Source organism: Lissotriton helveticus, chromosome 4_1 (genome assembly GCF_964261635.1).
Source record: "Lissotriton helveticus chromosome 4_1, aLisHel1.1, whole genome shotgun sequence".
Taxonomy (NCBI): domain Eukaryota; kingdom Metazoa; phylum Chordata; class Amphibia; order Caudata; family Salamandridae; genus Lissotriton; species Lissotriton helveticus.
Genome location: NC_136063.1, coordinates 68,765,546 through 68,791,094, shown reverse-complemented (window position 1 = coordinate 68,791,094; position 25,549 = coordinate 68,765,546). Strand labels below are relative to the sequence as shown.

The following is a 25,549-nucleotide window of genomic DNA, read 5'->3' as shown; positions in this document are numbered from 1 at the left end:
AACACAAAGGCGCGAGGTCGCGCTACAGAGAGGGGGCGGGGCGGACACCGGCAATGTGTCCCGACACTCCCCCCTCCTCTGCAGGCACCTACCGGGTTCGCGCTGGGCTCTCCAGCGGAGGCGGGTCTCTCCCGCTGGTCCCGGGGCTCTCCTGGGCGGCGGGGCTCTCCTCACCGCGACGGAGCCTTGCCGGCACCTTTTCTCTGCTCTCCTCGCTGCTGGGCTCTCCTCTCCCGGCGGCGAGGCGGAACTTCCGGTTGCTTCTCCCGGGGCCGCGCTCTGATTGGCCGGCCGGCCGGAACACTTCCGGGTCGTCGCGGGCAGCGCGGCGGCCCGTTTCAGGCAGGCAGGCGGGCTCCCAGATGATCCGAGGAGTGGGCTCCCTCGTAGATCAATAAATCGGCACAACACCACAGCAATAAGCGGGGTGGCACCCGCGCTGTCAACTCGCCACACGGGGCGATCGGATGCCGGGTGGGCACCGGCCTCTGCAGACCACAGCGCTCCCAAGCACTGCAGGCACAAATAAGCGCTCGTAAGCGCTAAACAGCAGCAAAAAGCGCTCCCAGGCGCTAGGGGTAAAATCCAGCGTTTCCAAGCGCTAGGCAGGCAATCTCAGCGCTCCTAGCGCTGAAGGGCAGAGAGCAGCGCTTTCAGGCTGCAGGCAACGAAGTCCTCAGTGCTCCCCAGCACTGGAGGACAGGACAGGGCTCCAGCAGGGGCTGGAGGCAGGCAGGGGGGGCAAGGCTGGGCCAGAGCCAGCACACTGGGTCTCCAGGCAGGGAGACAGTCCAAGTGGCGGTCCTCCTGGCCCCAGCAGCAGCAACAGCCCCCTCTGGCAGGATCCAAAAGCAGAACATTTTCTAAGGGGACACAGCCCCTTCTTATAGTAACAAATCCTTTGTTTCAAGGTGCAGGGTGGGGGGAAAACCAGTTTCAGCTGGCTCTGGAGCACTCTTAATGGCCCAACCACCCATTTCATTCACTGGGGAGGCTAGGGTCGTTAGACACACCACAGGGGGGCGGAGCCAGCATTGTGTGGGGAAAACCCAGCCCATCCAGGACACAGGTACACTCCTCCCACACATCACTCATGCTAATCTCCCACTCACCACCGGGCAGACCCATCCAGACTTCCTGGAGCCTGGCATGCCAGCCAGCTCCAGCCAATCACGCTCCAGCACCCTCACAGCACACGCACACATATCTCAATGTCCAGAAGTAGCACTTCCCTTCTAGACACATACATGCCGCATATATCATCTCGCAGCATTCACTCTCACGAGTTTACACATACTAAACTCGAGCCTGCACTCCCCACGCATCAGGAACTACCAGGGACACACACATTCCCCATGCATTCCTATGGGAGGGCAGGCCAGCCATGCTACACGCACGCACTTTCACTCTGGGACCCAGGGAAAAGTGCGCAGAGACCCAGAAATCACTGACACAGGGTCACACATAAGGCAAAAAGTTTAGGGGTGAACCTGCCCTGCGGGCCAAGTCCCACATAACCCCCTTCCAGCCAAAACGCAGGGGAGAACAATCACCACCGTGATGGACTTCCCTGCTTGGGGCGATAGAACACGGACGCAGGCCCGCCACTGCCGGGACACCCTCCTGTTCTATGCCACGGTGAACCCCTAGGGTTCCTTCTAAAGCTACTGTAAGGACCAGCTGGGCTACCCCACTGGTACTCCTCAGCTGTCCGCGGCCAGGACCAGGCCCTAGGCCACCCAGGTGCCACTGGTTCCTGCCTACTCACGAAGTGGGGGGTAGTAACCCCAGGCCCATAGTAGCCATTCTCCACTCCTCCTGTCTGCAAGACAGGGCTAGACTGCCACTGGTTCTCCAGCCTAGGGTCTACAACCTCAGGTGGACCAGGAGTCTCAGGGAAGGCGCTCCTCCCCTTTCCTCTTCTTTTAGGGTTCCTCCTCCCCGTGCGAGGGGGACACCTAGAACGCCATTCCAACCTAGGGTTTAACCCCTCAGGTTGCACCGGGGTCAGAGGTGGGCTCTCCCACCCTCTGCACCCCCTTCCAGAGGTCTGCCCTCTCCCACCTGGAGAAGTTCCTCTGGAGGAAGAACCGGTCAGGACACTGGTTACAGTCGTCCTACCCTTCAGGTCAGGCTGATCCTGAACCTGGCCATCCAACCTCCGGTCTAAAACCTTTGGTGGAACAACTGCCTGGCACTCCAGGACTTCTGGGGACTCACACACAATCCCTCTGAGGCTAACAAATGACACATCTGTTGTGTGACTGTCTGTCTGGCGCAGATCTCCCGCCCTCTGTCCACCTGACAGTGCGTGACGATCCCCCAGACCAGAAGTGGCACCACCCGGGTCCCTCCAAGAAGATCTAGCCCAACTGGCTAGTCTCTGGTCCACTGGTGCATCCACTGGGAAACTCATCCCCCAATCACTCCTCACTTCGGACTTCTGTGCCCTCCCAACTGGAGCGACACTGCCGGACTCTAGAACCACAGGAGCTCTGGTTACAGACGCTCCAGGTCCTCTACTCACTAGGAGATCCTCCTCAAATGGGCTAACAGGACAGCCTAGGTCCCCAACCTGGTGTTCCCTCAAGAAACCACCCAGGTTCTGAGACAGGGCTTCGGGCCTCGGGGGGCTCTCAGCCACCCACTGACTCCTGCTCCACTGAGCCAGGCAGTCAGCCCCTACACCCTTCTCACTATACTGGGACCTAGCTGGGCTACACTGAGCCTCTTCCACCACGCTGGGCTGGAAGATCCCTGACCCACTACTTTCGGAGTCACTCACCAATGACTCTACAGAACCTCTGGCCCTTTCCCAGCGGTCTGCTTCCTCTGCCAGGTCAGATGGTTCAGACAATCCACACCCTACTAGGTGTTGGCGCAATCCTGGATAAACAACACTGAGCAACTGCTCTCTGAGAAACATATCAAACAATATGTCCCAATCACATTTCGTGGGCTCCCGTACCCAATCACACAGGGCTCCACAACAGTCATCCTCAAAGTCTACCCAAGACTGGTGAGACGGTTTCCTAAGGTTCCTAAACCTCAACCTATTCTCCTCCTCTGGGGAAACAGGAACCATACTCTGGGAACTGGGACTTTCTAGACTGAGATTTACATAGCTGCCACCACTGGACTCAACCCTCCCTGGGGGATCCAGAAAATTAAGACTGCGGTCAGGGGATAACCTACACTCTAGGGCTATCTTCTCCCTGGCCAAGGCCCTCTCAGCCTCTGCAGTCCGCTCATTCACACCCAGCTGCGCCATCTCTCTGGCATACTCTAACCGGAGCTTCTCCATGGCCAGCTGGTGCTCCCTCTCTTCTCTCCTATCCACCCACTCCTCTGGGGACAGGGAAAGGGATGGGGTGCTACACCTGACACTGGACCCAGCAAGGGACTCCCTATCTAGGGGGTACTCACTCTCTGCTGGCGCCCATCCACTGTCACACTCACTCTCCACATCAGACTCTTCAGGGCTCCCCTCAGACCCACCACCCTCATGGTGTGCGGTCCGGGCCCTCTCCCTCTCACTGTGCTCACGCTCCCAGTCACTCTTCTGCCACAGGATCATGTTATCCCTAAGCTTGGACTGGGTGTCTGACTCACTCACTGGGATGTCTCTCTCCTTACATAACCGTACCAACTCATGCACACTGTACTTAAACAGGCCACAAAGGTTAAAAGGAAATTCCATCTTGACAGGATGCTCACAGACACGTGCAACACAAGGGATCTAGCAATCTGAAGTAGGAGTACACAATTCCAAAACTTCCACACTCTCCTTAAAAAAAGAACTCACTCATGCGTCCCGGGAAACACACCATTCATCCACACACACCCTCCCCTCGGATCGGTAAGGCAGTTTCTACCACCCCTGACTTCTCAACCTGACCAAAAGTGACACAGGTACCAAACTCTGGAAGCAGGGCGGGGGACAAATGTACTGAACACAATTATAAAATGACACTCTTCAGGAGAAGAAACAATGGAATTTCACCAAAAACAATAATCCCCAAAATGTGGTTATCTAACAAATGTAGAGCTTTGAAGTGCGGCCAGCTGCTACTGTGGTACAAGGCAAACACAAATCCTTATCCCACCGCTTGCCGCCAATGTTGGAAATGGGATCCCCGGCTGGCCAGGGCTTTCGCCAAAGTCAGTCAGAGACCACCACACCCAAGTCAGGGCAAGGGAGTTACACGCCAAGATAACCCCTACTCACCCTCTAGGTAACGTGGCGCGAGCAGCAAGGCTAAACTTGGAGGCGATGTAGGTTAAGTATTTGCGCACGCACCCCAGCAACAACAACTAAAGGCCCACCACAAAGGAAACTCCACACAAGGTTATGTAAAAATAGCCTTTGTATTATAATAAATATACATCAGATAAAACACACATCTTGTTACACTGTGCCAACAGGCACGGGCGGAATTTACAAGGGATATTTGTACAGGACAGGGCCACTGGAACCACTGTCAAGGGTATCAACACTTTTAGCAGCAATACTTTCAGTAATAAAGCAATACCTTCAGTAATAAAGCAATACTTTCAGTAATAGCACTTTAGCAATACCTTCAGTAATAGCATACAACCAGTAATTACTGGTAACAGGGCCTCACTAGCACCACCTGTACTAGGGAGAAAACAACCACCTACACGTCACACTACCTGTAGGGGTGCAAAAGCAACACACATGATGTCGTAACATTCAGAGGTGTAAAAGGACAAAGAGAACACATGATGAATAATCTACCCATTCAGAGGTGTAAGCAAAACACATGATGCCGTAACATTCAGAGGTGTAAAGGCACATGACGCATAATCAATACATTCAGAGGTGCAGAACAAATACCAATTTCCCCAAACTCACCAGTCACCACCTGTGACTGTCCCGGTGTCCCAATGTCAGGGCCTAAACGTGGCAGTTGCCCACAAAGTGCTGGGCAACTGGAGCAGGGAAAGTTAGCGCAAAGTTGGAGCCTCTCTGGGCTCAAAGAACCACCACTGTGGCACTGGTGAGCCTCTCTTAGGCTCTCTCCCCAGCAAGGGGGGCTGCTGAGCCTCTCAGGGCTCCAGCAACAGAAAGGTACAGCCTCGCTGGGCTGGGGGGTCCCTCGCTCTGGGGACCCAAAGCAATAATGCTGGCCAAGAGCCTCGCTGGGCTCTAACGCTACTGGTGCCCCCGGGGCACCTCGTGGCTCCACAAACGCGGAGGTGCTTTCTCTCGGTGGAGCCTCTCTGGCTCGGGTTGGAGTCCCCCTCTTGGGGACTCGGGTCGCTCACAAGTGCCCCCTGAGCCCTCAGGCTCAAAACACAAAGGCGCGAGGTCGCGCTACAGAGAGGGGGCGGGGCGGGCACCGGCAATGTGTCCCGACACTCCCCCCTCCTCTGCAGGCACCTACCGGGTTCGCGCTGGGCTCTCCAGCGGAGGCGGGTCTCTCCCGCTGGTCCCGGGGCTCTCCTGGGCGGCGGGGCTCTCCTCACCGCGACGGAGCCTTGCCGGCACCTTTTCTCTGCTCTCCTCGCTGCTGGGCTCTCCTCTCCCGGCGGCGAGGCGGAACTTCCGGTTGCTTCTCCCGGGGCCGCGCTCTGATTGGCCGGCCGGCCGGAACACTTCCGGGTCGTCGCGGGCAGCGCGGCGGCCCGTTTCAGGCAGGCAGGCGGGCTCCCAGATGATCCGAGGAGTGGGCTCCCTCGTAGATCAATAAATCGGCACAACACCACAGCAATAAGCGGGGTGGCACCCGCGCTGTCAACTCGCCACACGGGGCGATCGGATGCCGGGTGGGCACCGGCCTCTGCAGACCACAGCGCTCCCAAGCGCTGCAGGCACAAATAAGCGCTCGTAAGTGCTAAACAGCAGCAAAAAGCGCTCCCAGGCGCTAGGGGTAAAATCCAGCGTTTCCAAGCGCTAGGCAGGCAATCTCAGCGCTCCTAGCGCTGAAGGGCAGAGAGCAGCGCTTTCAGGCTGCAGGCAACGAAGTCCTCAGTGCTCCCCAGCACTGGAGGACAGGACAGGGCTCCAGCAGGGGCTGGAGGCAGGCAGGGGGGGCAAGGCTGGGCCAGAGCCAGCACACTGGGTCTCCAGGCAGGGAGACAGTCCAAGTGGCGGTCCTCCTGGCCCCAGCAGCAGCAACAGCCCCCTCTGGCAGGATCCAAAAGCAGAACATTTTCTAAGGGGACACAGCCCCTTCTTATAGTAACAAATCCTTTGTTTCAAGGTGCAGGGTGGGGGGAAAACCAGTTTCAGCTGGCTCTGGAGCACTCTTAATGGCCCAACCACCCATTTCATTCACTGGGGAGGCTAGGGTCGTTAGACACACCACAGGGGGGCGGAGCCAGCATTGTGTGGGGAAAACCCAGCCCATCCAGGACACAGGTACACTCCTCCCACACATCACTCATGCTAATCTCCCACTCACCACCGGGCAGACCCATCCAGACTTCCTGGAGCCTGGCATGCCAGCCAGCTCCAGCCAATCACGCTCCAGCACCCTCACAGCACACGCACACATATCTCAATGTCCAGAAGTAGCACTTCCCTTCTAGACACATACATGCCGCATATATCATCTCGCAGCATTCACTCTCACGAGTTTACACATACTAAACTCGAGCCTGCACTCCCCACGCATCAGGAACTACCAGGGACACACACATTCCCCATGCATTCCTATGGGAGGGCAGGCCAGCCATGCTACACGCACGCACTTTCACTCTGGGACCCAGGGAAAAGTGCGCAGAGACCCAGAAATCACTGACACAGGGTCACACATAAGGCAAAAAGTTTAGGGGTGAACCTGCCCTGCGGGCCAAGTCCCACAAGGGCTATGGCACTATTGTGACCCCCTTGACAGAGCTGACTTCTAAGAAGCAGCCCAGGAATGTGATTTGGACTGACACCTGTCAGAAGGCTTTTGACACCCTGAAGACTGCCATGTGCACGGCGCCCGTGCTCCTGGCTCCTGATTTCTCCAAGGAATTCATAGTGCAAACAGACGCTTCAGAGCATGGTGTAGGGGCTGTTCTCTCACAGATGACTGAGGAGGGCTGGGACCAACCCGTAGCCTTCATCAGTAGGAGGTTACTTCCACGGGAAAGTAGGTGGAGTGCAATAGAGCGAGAAGCATTTGCTGTGGTCTGGGCACTGAAGAAGCTAAGACCCTACTTGTTTGGGTCTCACTTCCGGGTTCAGACAGACCACAGGCCCCTCAGATGGTTGATGCAAATGAGGGGTGAGAACCCAAAACTGTTGAGGTGGTCCATCTCCCTACAGGGTATGGACTTCACGGTGGAACACCGCCCTGGCACAGATCACGCCAACGCTGATGGTCTGTCCAGATTTTTCCGCCTTAGTGATGAGGAACTCCCTGGGGAAGGGTAGTTCCCCCCACATTTCAGCTGGAGGGGACACGTGTTAGACCTGGCACCTTGGCGTGAGTTTCCCTTCCACTTTTTGCTGTTGTGCCTCAAATGTTTTGCTGGTGTCTGCTACTCAGGGCACTGCGCCACGGCCAACCCGTGCCGCAGTGCAAGTGCTCCCTACTGTAAAGTGTACATGTGATTGATGTCCATGATTGGTTCATTGGGTTCACTGTTAGTCCCTAGTAAAGTGCACCAGGAGTGCCAGGGCTTGTGAATGCCAATACTGCTAGTGGGCCTGCAGCGCTGGTTGCGCCACCCACAGAAGCAGCCTTAAAATGTGTCTAGGGTCTGCCATTGCAGAACCTACGTGCAGACTGGTACTGTCACACTGGCTGGGCAAGTGCACACACTTGCCAGCCCCTAAACCTTCCCTTAACTTCATATTAGTCACCCCTATGGGAGGCCTGAGGGCAGGGTGCATTGTAAGTGTAAGGTAGAACATGCCCTGATGTGTGTGGCATGTTCTAATAGTGAATTACTGCCACATTCGTTTTTCACTATTGTAAGGCTACCAGTTCCCTTCTAGGCCAGTTGGGCTGCTGGAATTATTACACTCTATAATCCCAGCAGGCTCAGGGAACATGGTAGAAATTAATGTTTAGTATGCCTGAACTCAGAATAATAAAATACTTCTTTTAGTAAAGTTTATTTTAATATCCTGTGTTTGCAAATGCTACTTTTAGAAAGTTAGCATTTGCTGGCCTAACCATTTCAGCCCGCCTCTGCTTGGATGTGGATCTGACTGTCTGGTGTGTGTGAGTGACAGGGCTGGGAGTTGACAGGTAGTGATTAGCAGGATGACCCCTTAGTGGGTGGTGGGAGTTTCCCCTGAAAGTGCTCAAGCTGCCCCTGCCTTCACAATGCCGGCTCCGCCCCCCTGGGGAGCGGCTGATGTGCCTGCCCTCACACTGAATGCAGAAGCCAGAAGTACCCACAACAAGTGCTCAGAGACTGGAGCAGTTATGCAGAGGCCCCCCTGGCTTGCTAGAACAAAAGAAACTGGGTATAAAAGAAGGAGCCCTGCTCCTTGTAAATTAGATCCTGTTTGTGCTACAGAAGAAACTCTGCCCGAAGAGAAGGACCTGGAAGGACTACAAGGAGGAGTGCTGACTCTGGCCTGTGTCTGGTGCCTTGCTGCCAAAGGAGAGGGAAGAAAAGACTACCAAAGACTTTTGCTTATTGAAACTTTGTGCCAAACTCTGCTGAAAGATCTCCAAGGGCTTGCCTGTGAATTTGCCCCCTGACCAGCGCTCCAGGAACAGTGAGCGCTACCCCCTGACCCAGGAACCACTGGAAGACGCTGTTTTCCTTTTGCAAGCCTCCCCAGGAAAAAGCGGAGCGCGCTGTGTCCATCGCGCTCCTCAGCAGCGCTCTGGGAGCTGCCCGTCCTCTAAGCAAAGTGACTGCCGCCTGCCTGGCCCAGAAGCATCGTGAGGACCAGCCCAGCTGATCTGAACACAGTGACTGACCCCGAGCTGCAGCTCGCAACGTGAAGAAGGGTGGTGCCCGGTGCCTGCTTGCACCCCTTCGTGTCTGTGTGCCCCTGAACGCGCCGCCGCTGTCCGAGGAACAGCTGTTGCGTGGGGTGCCCGAACGTCGCCTGGATTAACAGAGGCCTGCGCCGAGGATCTCTGCCCTCTGCGTGTGCCCTCCTGGTCAGGAAATCTCAAGGCGCTTCGTCCCTGTGGCCCGGCCCGCGCCGCAACGCCAACCTCCGAGCCAGAGGCGAGCCGCCGCTCGCTCCAACCCCGGGAGGAAGACACCGCGACGTGGACCACCGAGCCGACCTGCGCCTAGACTATCTCAGCAAGAAAAGGTACTGTTGAATTGCCCCGCGGTGCGAGCCTTTGCCAGCCTCGCTCGCACCGCCCTCCGCCTCGCTCAGCTCTAGGAGCCGCTTGTGGAGCGCTCCCAGGGCCCCCGCTCTCTCCCCCGCCAGCCGCGCACAGCCGTGCAGCTCGCAGAGAGAGGCGGAACTGACCTGACCTGCCGCCGCTCCCGCTAGAAGCGTGAGCCCGGGCCGGTCGAGCCCAGTCTGATCCCCGAAGGCGCGCTGAGGCTTCAGCAGGCACCCCGCCTTCCTGAGGACATTAACCAAGACCACCCCAGATCATATCGAACTGGGGGAAGAAAAGAACTGCTTTGAAACGCTAAGATTGCCTATTGCTAGAAAGAACTGTGGCAACCCAACTAAGTAAACTGGAACCGCTATTGAAAGTTTGACAACTGTATTTACAAGCCTGCTTGAGATTTATATAAAGAACATATATTTTTACAAAATACAGTTTGGTGTCATTGTGTGGTGGGTTGGTGGTGATGGTGTAATGTTGCAAATGTTTAACCCTACATGCCCCAGAGATTAGCCTAAGACTGCTTAAGCCACACTACCTAGAGGGTAAGCAGAGGTTGTCTTGAAGGTAACCCTCAGCCCTGACGAGGAAGAGAGAGGCCCTGATTGTCGCCAGTGTTGCACTGCGCCAACCAGAGACTCCCCCTTCCTACAATCCTGCAATGTATGCTCCCACGCACTCATCCTGCAGCACATACCCCTTGCGCCCACCCACAAGGTCTCCAAGTAGCTTTTAGCATGGCGGCTGTTACGTCGTCCAATTGTGTCTCTCGGCAGAAGCTCTGATCTGAGCAGGCACTGCTGCTCTCCCTCGGCTTTGGTGCCCGCCCTTTGTTTTATCAGCACATCCCCGAGTATGGTGCAAATGGGGTAAGATGCTACAACGCGGAAATGGACTATCAGTGAAATCCACTAACGTCCTGCAGATCTGGCGCAGCCTGTGGGAAACCAACTCTCTTCGCTCCCCCTAGTGGAACTTGTGCTAACCTGCACGGGGTTTTGTTTGTACTCCCCCCAGCCCTCCCTCCCGTTGTCCGTGCCTTTCAATCCCCCGCCCCCTGTTGGCCGTGGTACCTCCCCCCTAAACACTTATAAGGTCCCAAAGGCAAGACCTATTGGCTGTGCCAATGTTTGTTAATAATTGAGCCCAGCCCCACGATAGAGTTGGTCAGCAGCACTTTGGGGTCATTCAGACACCCGCAGTCATGCATGAAGGCTGCTCTGGCTGCAGAGATACCACCTCCACGCAGGCCCTGGCAGACAGACCGCCCACCCTAATTAGATGTAAGGTTTGCAGCAGCATTCTTTTTTGCTTCTCACAAACAAGCCCTCAAATGTGGTGTTAGCGTTCTAGACGCTACCGGCCTGCATGTGACGTAACACGCGCCGGTGGTCCTAGGAGGACTGCGCATGCGCGAACGCCAGGTTCGCGCGCATCAGAGCCCGGCAGAGCGCGAGTACCAGCGGACGCCCGGCGCTCTTCCCCAAGATAACTTGTAAATTAATAAAGCCCTTCCCCTCACCAGTACTTGCCTCGGTGTGATCATTCAGGCGCATAGTGCACTTTTACAGTGGCGACGAGGAGTGGGATCTGTCCACACAAAACAAGGAGGAAGAACACCTGATGAAGCAAAAGTGGTGGAAGCACAGGGAAGCCCATGACGAAGATCACCTACGCCACCCACCTGCAGAACACGGAGAGACGAGCGAAGGAGCTACAAAACCCAATGGGAGAGCGTGGCAGAGGCACAGAGAGGAACCAGGCACAGTGACTGTCTGAGAGCCTAAAAGCAAGGCGACCAGCGCAGAAGCACGGTAGGAACACGCAACCACCCTACCTAGGGCCCTGGCTGAGAAGGGCGCCCACGAGGGAGCGGGAGGAAGCGCGCCCAGCTCCACAACGCCGCAAGCCGAAAGCGCCAACGCACCTGGCAGCCCCAGACGTCAGGGAAGAGACAATAGCGTGCCGGGCAGCCCCAGAAATCACGAAGAAGGGCCAGAGAGACAGGTCAAGATGAGCAATCAGGCGTCATCACTCACAGCACCGATCCCGTTCCTACCCAGGCCAGGAGAACCCCAGATGAAGTGGGAGGACTGGAGGGAGTACTTTAGAAACTACTTAGAAGCCCTGGAGGATGAATCCACGGACGAGTTCACCCCCGCAAGACGGAGACGGATATTGCTGCACAACCTGGGCCCAGAGGGCATAAGAGTGTTCAAGAACATTGCGACTGCGCCACTACAAGCAGCTGATGCAGATATCTTCAAACAGGCCTTGGATGACTTAGACGCTCATTACCGCCCGGCTGTATGTGTCTCCATAGATAGGTTCAACTTCCAGCAAAGGAAACAAGGCGATGGAGAGTCGGTTGACGACTATGTGGCTGCTTTGAGGAGACTAGCAGTCACGTGCAAGTACGGAGCGCTGGAAGAAGACTTTATCATGGACCAGATAGTAATGCACACCACCAACAAGAATGTGCAGGACAAACTATGGGCTCACGGTGAGGCAACATTGAAAGAAGTTATTGCAATGGTGAAGAAAGCTGAACTCTCCAAGCGATGCGCGGAGGCCGCGAAAAAGGAAAGTGCGCAAAGAGTTATGGTCAACAAGATTGATGACGCGGAACCGTCGAATAGACACAAAATGGCGCCGGGAGACGACCGCGGAACCAGCAAATGGGTGGGAAAACCGGGACAAGCAGGAAGACAGTCCTCAGTCACCAGATCATCGTGTTATAGGTGTGGGAGTGCGAACCATGCAGCCCAAGACAAACGCTGCCCAGCTTTTCATGCGAAATGCATCTTCTGCGGCCTGATTTGCCACTACGAGAAAGTGTGTTGGAAAAAGGAGAAGAAGACGATGGTGAAATATATAGCGCACCAACAGCAGGATGGAGGCGCCGAGGAGGAGTCAGGCGAAGACGACGAAGTGTTGTGCATCGAGGAGCAGGTACTAGGCATTGACACTCAGCGATCCGACAAGCCGAGGGCCGACATGTTAATTGGTGGAGTGAAAATCAGGATTGATATTGACTCCGGATCCCCATACACCATTGTGCAGAGATCGGTGTGGGAAGGGGACTTCAGACCGAGCCTGGGCCCATAGCTAAACCCACCGGACATCAGACCAGTGTCGTACACGAGCAACCTGATCCCCATGGTGGGATACCGAAGTCTCCTGTTCGAATTCCGAGGGAGAACAGCCACCTGCAAGCTATACGTAGCTGAGAAGGGCCCCTCCGTGCTAGGATGGAGAGACCAGGGAGACTTGGGAATCAAGCTAGACCCAGGTGGCAAGGAACAAGTGCTGCTGACAGACAGTGAGCAATGGCCTGATTTGGAAAGAGTGAGAAGAGAATATCCCAAAGTTTTCGGGGGCAAGGTGGGCAAACTGGAGAAGTTCATGCATAAAATCGCACTCGTGGAAAACTCTCAACCAGTATCCCACAAGGTCCGCAATGTGCCCATCGCAGTGAGGGAGGCGGTCCAACAAGAACTGTCCCGACTGGAAGAGCAAGGGATCATAGAACCGATCGACAGCTCAGAGTGGTTGGCTCCCTTAGTGGTCGCCAGGAAACCCAATGGGAAGGTGCGCCTGTGCGTGGACTTACGCGAGCTGAATAAATGCCTGGTGGTGGAGAAGTTTCCCCTTCCTAGGATAAAACAGATGCTGGCAAGAACCAGGGCTGTGCAATGGTTCTCCACCGTTGACCTCACGTCGGCGTACCACTAGATCGACCTCCACCCGTCCAGCAGGAAGCTGACATCCGTCATTACCCCCTACGGGTGCTACCGATTCCGCAGGATGCCCTTCAGGCTGGCATCTGCTGCGGTGGTTTTCCAAAAACTCATGCATCGCCTGTTCAAAGATGTCAAAGGCATCCAGTATTTCCAAGACGACATCCTGGTAATGGGGATGGATCGTAAGGACCACGACACAAAGCTGGACAAAGTGCTGAGCGTCTTACAGGAAAGGGGACTCACGGCGGAATGGGAGAAGTGCCGATTCGGTATGACATCCGTCACCTACCTGGGGCACGAGATAAGTGGACAAGGGATCACGCCCAAGAAAGACAATGTGAGAGCAATCTGCGAGGCCAGAGCCCCCAACAATAAGGATGAAGTACGGTCATTTCTAGGAATGGCCGAGTACTACAGCAAATTCGTCCAGCATTTTGCAACAAAAACGCACAGATTGCGACAACTGATAAGAGACAAGACGTCGTTCCAGTGGGATGACGAAGCTCAGAGAGAGTTCGACGAGCTGAAGGAGAACATTAGCCGGGCCGTACCATTGCAAGGACATGACCCGACAGGAGTCAGCATCCTCACCACTGACGCCAGCGAAAAAGGACTGGGAGCAGTCCTCGCCCAACAGAGAGAAAACAACACAGTTGAAACACTCAGCTTTGCGTCCAGAGCACTGTCCACAACTGAACAGAAGTTCAGTGTAATCGAGAAGGAGATGCTGGCAGTTGTATGGGCGATGGGAAAGTCCTGGCAGTTCCTGTGGGGCACGAGGTTCCGCCTACAAACTGACCATGAGCCACTGGTCAAGGTACTAACCTCAAGTGGTCATGCCATGGCCACCCCGCGGATTGCTAAGATGACTCTCAAACTGTTGGAGTACACGTATGATGTCGAGTACATCCCAGGTACACGCAACAAAGTGGCAGACTATCTTAGCAGAGCGTCGGCTATGGAGGACGCACCCACACCTGAGCAGGAGAATGAAGAAATGGTGGCAGTAATGGAAGACATGGAGAAAGCGATCAGCATACAAGAATGGGCACACGCATACGGAAAAGACGAGACCTTGGACGAAACCAAGAGACACTTGGTAAATGGGTGACCAGAAAAGAAAAAGCTGAAGGAAGACCTCAGGACACTGTATGAAGTGAGAGAGGAGTTATCCGTGAGTGACTCAGGAACATTTCTGTACCGTGGGAACAAAGTGGTACCCCCACAAGAGCTGATCCCCACATTGCTGAACCAACTGCACGAAGGTCACCTCGGCATAGTGAAAACCAAGTCGAGGGTGAAGCAGATGTACTGGTGGCCAGGAATGGATATCATGGTCGAGAGACACGTCAGGGACTGCAACCAATGCCAGGAGTCTGACAAGGTGCTCAAACCATTGAGGCCAGCTTTGGGCAGTTTCGAACAACCCCGTGATCCATGGGAAGATGTAGCTGTCGACATCCTAGGGCCGATATTAGACGGACAAGGAACGGCCAAGTACTTGTGTGTGCTGGTGGACAAGTATTCCAAATGGCCAGAGGTACATGTACAGGAAGAAATGGACTCGGAGGTTGTAATGAAATTCCTCACCTCAGTGTTCCTGAGGGAAGGTATCCCAAGGACTATCTTGACAGACAACGCCCGCAGTTTACATCAGAGAAATGGCACAGATACACAGGGAGAAATGGAATCAAGTCCAAACACACGTCAGTGTATCATCCTGCCAGCAATGGACAAGTGGAAAGGTTTAATCGAGTTCTGATGGGGTCAATTCAAGCTGCCATAATGCAAGGAAAGGACTGGGAAACAGAGATTCAAAGAATGCTGTGGGCGTATAGACTTACTCCCACCGCAACAGGGTACAGTCCCTTTCAGATCCTCAGAGACAGGCACCCGTTCACGAAGGACAATGTAGCCTGGAGAGAAAAAACCATCACCAGCAAGTGGTCACCTGCTGTGGTCCAGCACAACTTGGAGAAAGCCCAAAGAGTGTACACTGACCACTACAATCGAAGGAAGAGAGTGAAAGGCTCTTCGCTGGAAAAAGGAGAGTGGGTGAGAGTTAAACAAGCTGTACTGAGGAAGAAGGGAGAGAGTAAATACAGCCCACCCCTACAAGTGGAGGAAGTGTACAGCAGAGCAGCACTCCTTAGTGACGGCAAAGTGTGGTCCCAAGATCGCATGGCCAAGATCAACAAGATAGTGAAGTGGCCGGAGGAGAAAAGCATCAGCATGCCCGTTCAGGGACAGGCGGAGGAACTGAAGAAAAAGAGTTGGTGGAAGAAAGCATGAGAGGTGGAGATGCGTGCATGGAAAGTGAAGACCAGGGTGAGACCAGTGTGAAGGAAACATCAGCGAGAGCAGAATCGATCCCTGGGAGAGTGGGACATGATCAAGTGAGAGAAAAGGTGGAAAGCCCCGCTCCTGAGCTAGTCCGAAGAACCTCCACTCCGGTAAGATGCACGCGCGCTGGGAGATTGGTGGTCAGACCCTCACACCTCAGAGTGTTTGAGTGAGAGAACATTGAACATTGAACTGTCTTAATCCTTTGTGGGAAAAAAGGGAGATATGTGGTGTTAGCGTTCTAGACGCTACCGGCCTGCGTGTGACGTAACACGCGCCGGTGGTCCTAGGAGGACTGCGCATGCGCGAACGGCCGAGCGCGAGTCCCAGCGGGCGCCCGGCGCTCTTCCCCAAGATAACTTGTAAATTAATAAAGCCCTTCCCCTCACCAGTACTTGCCTCGGTGTGATCATTCAGGTGCTTAGTGCACTTCTACATCAAAGCAGGGATTTATTACAAAAAAAGACAAAACCAATGTCCCTGACATGTCGGGTGTTTCCTCAGCCCCTGGAGACCACAGTTGTTTTTCCCTGCCCGGTTTCGCCCACGTCTCCCATGGCAGTCACAGGCGGGGCAGACCTGCTTTGGGTGCCCCCTCTACACAGAGTGGGTTTAAAGATGCATCAAAGACAGAGCCATGTGGCAGATGGCTTACTGCCAGTGGAGGCTGTACCAGTCAGCAGCTGCCCACCTCCAAATAAGAAGGGGGAATAAGGGTTTCCCAGAGCAGTAGCCCACTAATTTACAACAGGACCCCCCTCGGTAAACGAGTGTCCCCTTTGCCTCCTATATTACAATGGTGGAAGAGGAGGCTTTTTATGAACTGGCACCAGTTTCCGTCTTTACTGGGCATCTACAGGAGACGCGCCAGGCCCTGAAATGCCAATGAGCAGCAGGACTGTCACTCCACCAACTGCTAAATGACCTCCTTTGCCTTCCACTGGAAGGGCAATCACTCATGTCACTACTACCAGAGTTAGATGGTGAGCGAGGAGGATATGTATTAATATGTACTAGTGCCCTTCAACGCATGCCACTACTACCAGAGTTAGATAATAGGAGAGGAGGATATTAATTATTTGTTACTAGTGCCCCAAGAAACGTCACTACTACCAGAGTTAGAAGGTGTGAGACGAGGCTATTTATTAACTGGCTCTATTGCCTTTTGTCATGGGCATCCTCGGAGATGTGAAAGGGTCCAACAGTGGCCACAGCTGTATCTGGAAGTGTATCTGATCCCACACCCTGACTTCAGGAGTTAGTGGAAATCTATTTCAAAGCTCTCGGGTATTCTAGAATGCTTTTCTATATAGTAAACTAGCTTACCCGTCGCGCGGTGCTGCGATCTCCGAAGAAAGGAAATTCAAGGAAACTCGTCATGATAACATTCAATTTACATTGTGTCATTTTTCTTGAAACTTATTCATTTTAATATGGAAAACATTTCAAAGTGTCGTTTTAATTCTATTTATTTATTCGAGTGCTTGTGGATACACGATTTGTTGTTTTTCCGTCTGGTGCGTACATCAGTATTCAAAAGATTATGAGGGCCCTGGGGGGCCGATATTTAAAAACATTTTATGCCAGAAACCTTCGCGGGAGTGTACTCAACAACATCCCAAAGTTTTCTGGCGATCGGATGAATGGTGTTTTAATTCTATTTATTTATTTATTCGAGTGCTTGTGGATACACGATTTTTTGTTTTTCCGTCTTGTGCGTACTTCAGTATTCGAAAGATTATGAGGGCCCTGGGGGGCCGATATTTTAACAAAATATTATGGCAGAAACCTTTGCGGGAGTGTACTCAACAACTTCCCAAAGTTTCATGGCGATCGGATGAATGGTGTTTTATTCTATTTATTTATTTGAGTGCTTGTGGATACACGATTTGTTGTTTTTCCGTCTGGTTTGTACATCAGTATTCGAAAGATTATGAGGGCCCTGGGGGTCGATATTTAAAAAACATTTATGGCAGAAACCTTCGCGGGAGTGTACTTAACAACTTCCCAAAGTTTCATGGTGATCAGATGAATGGTGTTTTAATTCTATTTATTTATTCAAGTGCTTGTGGATACACGATTTGTTGTTTTTCCGTCTGGTGTGTACATCAGTACTCAAAAGATTATGAAGGCCCTGGGGGGGCGATATTTAAAAAAAATGTATGACAGAAACTTTTGTGGGAGTGTACTCAACAACTTCCCAAAGTTTCATGGCGATCGGATGAATGGTGTAGTAATGCATATGCCAGAAACCTTTGCGGGAATGTACTCAACAACTTCCCAAAGTTTCATGGCGATCGGATGAATGGTGTAGTAATGCATGAAGGACAAACAGACAGACAGACAGACAGACATACATTCGTTTTTATATATATAGACTAGTATGTTTATCCTTTTCTGCTGCTACCACACCAATCTCAATCCCTTACGGAGTGGTGCTCATTGGTCAGACCTCAGCAATCTTCCACATGCTGACCTTGAACACTGAAAATGTATGGTCATTTTATAATTGCATATCATAGTTTCTCTGCCCCTGCTCCCCTGTTCATTGAGTCCTGGTCTCTGATCTAAATTGCACAACCTTTCACTAATTGACATCACATGTGACAGCCCTGGCAGGACTTTCACAAAGTAAGGTCCCATGTGTTGGAACTTTGTTGGAGTATTGGTGAACATGTGTGTGGTTCAGCCTTCCAATGCACTAGGGTCAAACCTTTAAATCCATTCCATGTACCGTTTGTGTGAACATCTTCAACTGACCCTTAAGGCAAGAAAGGCCCCTTCTTGACCCCTGTAATTAATGGGTGGACTACAGTGCCAACTTGTGCTCTTTGTACACACTTTATTCGTGATAGAGCATTGGGTATCTCTTTTGCACAGGCTCAGCATCAAGAGGGTCCAGGCTAATCCCATGCACAGTAAACTGGAGTGCATGAAATGGTGTCACAAAGGCCTTCTGCCACTTCTTCTCAGATAAGAACAGACACCTCCCTGCTGTGCCTAGCTCAGTGATGAAGAGCCAGTAGTCTCTTTACTGCAGATAAACTTACCGAAGGTGTAGGTGGCCTGGAATCCCTTCATGTTCATTGAGCCATCACTGTGGAACTGGAGCAGAAGGGAGCTCCCGGTGGAAGTCACTGGTGCGACGGGCATGGATCTGCAGTATTTACCCATAAGCGGGGAGGTGGTCTTGGCACCATCGAAAATAGACAAGGAATCAGCGTTGCACGTAGGATTAGGTTCAAGGGCAATAGATGTGAATGTCAATGAGACCTGCAGGATGTAAATAAGAAGTATGTGTTAGTCCATAAATAGTACCTCTGTAGTGCCAGCAGGAGGCAGTGTGCCATCTGGATGAAAACTACGTGACAGTTGTTTCTTACCACCTCTCATATGCCAGTAGGGGGCAGTGTGACATAAGGAAGAAGTATAGTTTGCCCTTATTTACCATCACTGTCCTGCCAGCAGGAGGCAGTATGACATAAGGAAACATATGTGTGCACTGGCCCCTTATTTCCCATCACTGTCCTGCCAGTGGGGGACAGTGTGACATATGGAAGGACAATTATGCATTGCCGTTTATTCACCATTATTGTCCTGCTAGCATGAGACAATGTGATGTAAGGAACGAGCGGTATGTACTGGCCCTTATTTTTGATCACTGTCCTAACAGTTGGGGGAAGTTAGACATAAGGAAGCAGTAGTATGTGTTAGCCCCTATTTATTATCTCTGGTTTACCAGTAGCGGGTAGTGTGACATAAGAAAGGAGAAGTATATTTTAGCACTTATTTACCATCACTGTCCTGACAGCAGGGGGCAGTGTGACATAAGGAAACAGAAGTATAAATTACCCCTTATTCACCATCACTGTCCTGTAAGCAGGAGGCAGTGTGACATAAGGTACAAGAATTATGCGTTGCCCCGTATTTACCATCACTGCCTTGCCAGCAGGAGGCAATGTGACATAAGAAAGGAGAAGTATGTTTTAGCCCTTATTTAACATTACTATTCTGCCAGCAGGGGGCAGTGTGACATAAGGAAACAGAAGTATGTTTTAGCTCTTATTTACCATCACTATCCTGCCACTGTAGTTGGTCGGTTATAAAATAGGCTTTGAAGTCTGGAGCCCCCATGCTACTCCTGGACTCTGGTAACTGCAGTTTATGTAGCTGACTCTGCGGGGTCCCCTCTCCCATGTGAAATCAATCAGTATGGTGTTCAACAGTTTAAACACCCATGCCGGTATTATCATCGGTAAATTCACATAGTGGTACAGCAAGCAGGGCAAGTTGGCGACATCAGCATTTTTGTCAGGGCCAGACGGCCCTCTATCGACAGGGGTAAAGTGACCCAAAACGACACATGAGATATCAGTCTGTTAATCGTATGCATGAGGTTGCCCTCCAATAGGTCTTGTGTTTTGTGGTATATCTGAATCCCAAGGTAGCGAAAGGTGCTTTGTGCTGTTTGTAGTTGTGTGTAACCAAATCCAAATGCGGGCTCTGTATAGGTATTAGTAAAGAAGTAAGCACAATATTTATCTGCATTAATATGCAGTATTGACAAGTGGCCAAAGAAGGACAGCAACTTGGCTATCTCTAATTTGCCCTCCCGGAGGTCTTTGAAATACAGAAGCATGTCATCGGCATATAGAGACATGCAATGCACCACTCGACCTAAAGTGACCCCGCTGTGGTCCACGATCTGACGGATCCCCTGTGCGATTGGCTCAACCGCCAATGTGAAGAGGGGTGGGGAAACAGGGCTACCCTACTGAGTGCCGCTAGACACCTGGTAGGGATCGAAGATATGGGGACCAGTTCTGGCTCTGGCCGTAGGTGATGAATATAGTCAGTGCTCGAGTCGGGGTACCACGTGGGTGGACGGCGTCCCCCCACTTATTTTACCGGGGGGGGTCCCCCCCTGCCAAACAGCTGGACTTCACTCTTTGGCCTCTCTGGGACGAGGAGCTCGGGACCTTTCGTGACGTCACTTCCTGTGGTCACGTCACTTCCGGTGACAGCGTCCCCCCACTTCTTTTTTACGACTTGTGCCCTGAATATAGTAGTTTCACCCAACGGATATAAGCTGGGAGTATCCCCTAGCGAATCAAAGCAGCAAGCATGGGATTCCCAGCCTAGGGTATCAAAGTCTTGTAAGATATCTACGGAAAGGCAGCCGGTATATGGGTGGTGGTCTTGGGCTATGCCCATTATTCCAAACAGGCACTTCATGATCAAGGAGGTGATGCGTCTGGGAACAAAACCACATTGATCCATGTGGATCAAGTGCAGGAGTAATGGGAGCAGTGGGCAGGCCAAAATTTTACTGAGAATGTTATATTTTGTATTCAGTAATGATACCAGGGTTTCACAGGGATGTTCCGAGAGGTTCCCTAATAGAGGGGGGTAGCCCACGGAATCAGGGTGGCATTCTGCAGGTGCAGACCGGTCTGCTATAGATCCTCCGGTACAGCGAAAGCAAATCGCCGAGCGCTAATGCCAGATCAGGGCACTTGAATTCAATGCATCACATCTCCACCCCAGGCATTCAGTCACAGTCATCCCAGATGCCCACGTGGGCAGAACCAGGGCCTCTCCTCACCTTAATCAGTGCAGCTGCTGGGGTAGTTGGGGAGTATATAGGCCGCAACGCGGAGCGGGCCAGTGACTGCATCAGGCCCACTCGTGCAGCAGAAATGCTTGGCAGCAGTCCATTTGTGCCAAACCCAGTCGCGTCAGCTATGCCGCCCCGTTGTTGGGTATAGCTGATTGTGGGGTGATGAGCACTGGGGCCCGCCTGGGTCGCTCTTATGCTACAACCTTCAAGTTCACTCGTGTGCCCACCATGTTGTCAGCACAGTGAGGTATAGGAGTTTTTAGTGGTCAGGCCTTATTTCACCCACTAAACGCCCGCCAGGGGTGTTAGTGCACAGCACGGTATCACTCCAGGTCTGAGTAGGAGCCCCATGCTGCACGTAGGCTTAGGATAAAAGAAGGATATTGGGGCCTGGGTCCAGGAACACACAGATTCCGCATCAGCCATCTTGGGCTGTTAGCCATGCTCCCTATGTTTTTAATATATCTTAAAAAGGACTTGCGGGAGGAGCCTAGCACGGGACCAAGATGGCCGCGTGATCGTGTAGCTCCGTGAGACCCGTTCCTCCGTTCGTATATCCTGCTACATATCCTGAGACCCGAGGCCCGTTTTCGATGAGGGAATAGTTTTACTGCGTCCTGGTGAAATTGCGGCTCGAAGGACGCATTTCTACCCCCTCAAAGCGTCGTCCGAAGTTTTGGGCCTCCACGTCGTCTAGACAGCGGACTCTGGTGTCAGGTGTGACTGGGACCTAATGCGACAACAGTGGCAGTGACTACCGGAAGTGGTCCCCCCTCCTGGAACCATTCCTTAGACTTGCCTTTGGTGGCTGGGCACTTCTAATGTGGCTTTCCTCTGCCTGATTCGACCGCCCCTGGCTCGGTCTGTGGAGCTTTGTGGACGTGTGAAGTGTTGTCGGAGGTGTGCCCGAGCGTTACGACAGCCTGGTTTGCTTGAATTTTCGTTGGTCACTTGTCATGGCTGCGAGATCGGACACTGATAGACCTTCCACCAGGGGTGGCAGGGTCCAGAAATCAGTCCAGTCCAATAAATTGGATAGATATACTCTCCCTAAGGGATCTCCAGGCGACCAGAAACAACCTCCAGTGACTGGAACCACCTCCCCGAGTGTCTGCGCCGAGACTTCCCTGCAGGACATAATGGAGGTCGTCACCAGAATTGAGACATCTATGGTGTCTAGAATGGATGCGTTCGACACTAAATTGGACTCGGTTAAGATTGACATTAACCTTTTGCGCACAGATCACGCTAAGACCAGCGAAAAAGTTATATCCCTCGACATCAAAACTTCGAGCCTGGTTAATGATACCGCCGAGCTCCAGAGAGAGGTCCGGGCCCTACAGGCGGCGCGGGAGGAAACCAGAAGGCTTCTCGATGATTATGAGGGTCATAATCGCCGTAACAACGTTCGCATTTTGGGTGTTCCCGAAAATGCGGAATCGCGAACGCCTGATCTCTTCGTTGAGGATCTGATCCTTAACCACCTGAAGCCTAAGGGACTCAGCAAGTTTTTCACGGTGGAAAGAGCCGGGCGGGCCGCCGAAAGTGGGTGCGCTTCCTTAGGCCCATGAATGCGAGGGTGTTGAACTTTCGGGACCGAGATGCCATTCTGCAGGCCTCGCGGACGGACGGCCCGCTACGGTATAAGAACGTCACGTGTCCTTCTTCCCGAATTTCACGCAAGTGGTACAGAAGATGCGTCAGAGCTTCCTCCAAGTCAAGCGGAGGTTGAGGGATAAAGGGATTAAGTACTCTATGTTGTATCCTGCTAAGCTACGGGTCGAGGCGAATGAGCGAACTTGGTTTTTTGATAATGCGGAGGTGGCATCGGACTGGTTGGACACCGTTAGACCTGATGACACTGGAGACTTACAACAAGACACTGAGGATGTTCGGCAGGGCCCAGAATGAGTGACTTCTGTCTCGATTGCTTATTTGAATTTTTACCTATATGGGGGGGTTGGAAGTCTTTCCGTTAACGTGTAACTGTATTGATTTGGACTGAACAGTTTGTTCCTTGGGACGATTTGTCGGGGGGATGGGTTAGGGGCTGCGCGGCAGGCGCCTCCTCTTCCTACTTTTAGTAACCATGGTTGGGCGGGGCGACAGGCACACTGCGAGTTGGGGTTGGGGCGTAGTCCTGATGCTGGGGTGCAGGGAAGGGGGAAGTCTTCTGAGTTGGGGAGGAGGGTTGTTTCTTGTTTTTTGTTTTCAGTATCGTTTCACATTGCATTGGGTGCTGACGGTTGTGCGTGTGCGTGGAGGAGTGGGGTGAATGTCTAATGGCAATCAGGGATCGGGGATTTGTGTGCTGAGTTGGAATGTGAATGGTTTGGGAGACAAAATTAAGCGGGGCATGGTCAGCCAGTTTATTAGGCGTCACTCGCCAGATGTGGTACTTCTGCAGGAGACTCATCTTGTGGCCAATCGCTGTATGGCTCTTCATAGAGGGGGTGTAGGAAGGGGGAGTCTCTGGTTGGCGCAGTGCAACACTGGCGACAAGCAGGGCCTCTCTCTTCCTCGTCAGGGCTGAGGGTTACCTTCAAGACAACCTCTGCTTACCCTCTAGGTAGTGTGGCTTAAGCAGTCTTAGGCTAATCTCTGGGGCATGTAGGGTTAAACATTTGCAATATTACACCACCACAACCAACCCACCACACAATGACACCAAACTGTATTTGTGAAAATATATCTCTTTATATAAATCTCAAGCAGGCTTGTAAATACAGTCTTGGTTACTCTTTAAAAGCAGGTTCCAGTTACTCTTTTATCAATGTCACAGTTCTTTCTCATTCAGGAAAGGGGTTCAGGCTCTTCAATGTACTTTCTCTGTCCGTGGGCCTCTCTGCGCCCCTGGGCTCCTCCGCGTAGGAAAAGCGGGCCCGGTCTGCCCACTCTCACGCTTCTGGCGGGAGCGGCGGCCGGGGAGTCAGCGTCCGCCTCTCTCTGCCAGCTGCACGGCTGTGTGCGGCTGGCTGGGGAGAGAGCGGGGGCTCAGGGAGCGCTCTCCACGCGGCTCCGAGGGCTGGGCGAGGCAGAGGGCGGTGCGAGCGAGGATGGCAAGGACTCGCACCGCGGGGCAGGAAACAGTACCTTTTCGTTGAAGCAGCTGGGCGTCTGTCAGCGCGGCGATCCGCGTCGCGGTGTCTTCCTTCCGACGGTAGAGCGAGCGGCGGCTCGGCTCTGGCTCGGGGGTTGGCGTTGCGGCGCGGGCCGGGTCAGGCTGATGAAAACGCCTCGGGGTTTCCTCACAGAAGGGGGGACACACGCAGAGGGCAGTGATCCTCAGCGCAAGCCTCTGTCAATCCAGGCGACGCTCAGGCACCCCACGCAGCAGCTGTTTCCCAGACAGCGGCGGCGCGTTTAGGGGCACAAGACACGAAGGGGGGCAAGCAGGCACCGGGCACGGCCTCCTCTTCACGATGCGAGCTGCAGCTCGGGGCCAGTCACGGTGTTAGGATCAGCTGGGCTGGTCGTCACGTTGCTTCTGGGCCAGGCAGGCGGCAGTCACTTTGTTTAGAGCGAGGGCAGCTCCCAGAGTGGTGCTAGAAAGCGCGATTGTCAGAGCGCGCTCTGCTTTTCCTGGAGAGGCTCGCAAAAGGAAATCAGCGTCTTGTAGTGGTTCCTCTGTCAGGGGGTAGCGCTCACTGTTCCTGGAGCGCTGGTCAGGGGGCAAGTTCAGCAGCAAGCCCTTGGAGATCTTTTAGCAGAGTTTGGCACAAAGTTCAAAATAAAGCAAAAGTCTCTTGTAGTCTTTTTCTCTTCCTCTCCTTTGGCAGCAAGGCACCAGACACAGGCCAGAGTCAGCACTCCTCCTTGTAGTCCTTCCAGGTCCTTCTCTTCGGGCAGAGTTTCTCTTGTAGCACAAACAGGATCTAATTTACAAGGAGCAGGGCTCCTACTTTTATACCCAGTTTCTTTTGTTCTAGCAAGCCAGGGGGGCCTCTGCATAACTGCTCCAGTCTCTGAGTACTTGTTGTGGGTACTTATGACTTCTGCATTCAGTGTGAGGGCAGGCACATCAGCCGCTCCCCAGGGGGGCGGAGCCGGCATTGAGAGGGCAGGAGTGGCCTGAGCACTTTGTTTACAAGCTTCGGTCCTTCCTGGGCCAGGTGCAGGCTGAGTCATCAGTCGCTCCCCAGGAGGGCGGAGCCAGCATTGTGGAGGCAGAGCACAGCCTGATGCATCATTCAGGGGAAACTCCCACCACCCACTAAGGTGTCATCTGGCTATTCACTACCTGTCAACTCCCAGCCCTGTCACTCACACACACCAGACAGTCAGATCCACATCCAAGCAGAGGCGGGCTGAAATGGTTAGGCAAGCAAATGCTAACTTTCTAAAAGTAGCATTTGCAAACACAGGATATTAAAATAAACTTTACTAAAAGAAGTATTTTATTATTCTGAGTTCAGGCATACTAAACATGAATTTCTACCATGTTCCCTGAGCCTGCGGGGATTATAGAGTGTAATAATTCCAGCAGCCCATCTGGCCTAGAAGGGAACAGGTAGCCTTACAATAGTGAAAAACGAATTTGGCAGTAATTCACTATTAGAACA

The 25,549-nt window shown here is 53.0% G+C and overlaps 1 protein-coding gene across 1 annotated transcript in view; it reads right to left on the bottom strand.

The window, feature by feature from the left end:
* LOC144826957 (embryonic protein UVS.2-like) overlaps positions 1-25,549 on the bottom strand; it is a 232,569-nt gene that overhangs the window by 114,394 nt on the left and 92,626 nt on the right. The window contains exon 12 of the mRNA XM_078685418.1: positions 18,418-18,640. Within this exon, the coding sequence (XP_078541544.1) occupies positions 18,418-18,640 (223 nt within the window). The remainder of the gene's footprint in view (positions 1-18,417; positions 18,641-25,549) is intronic.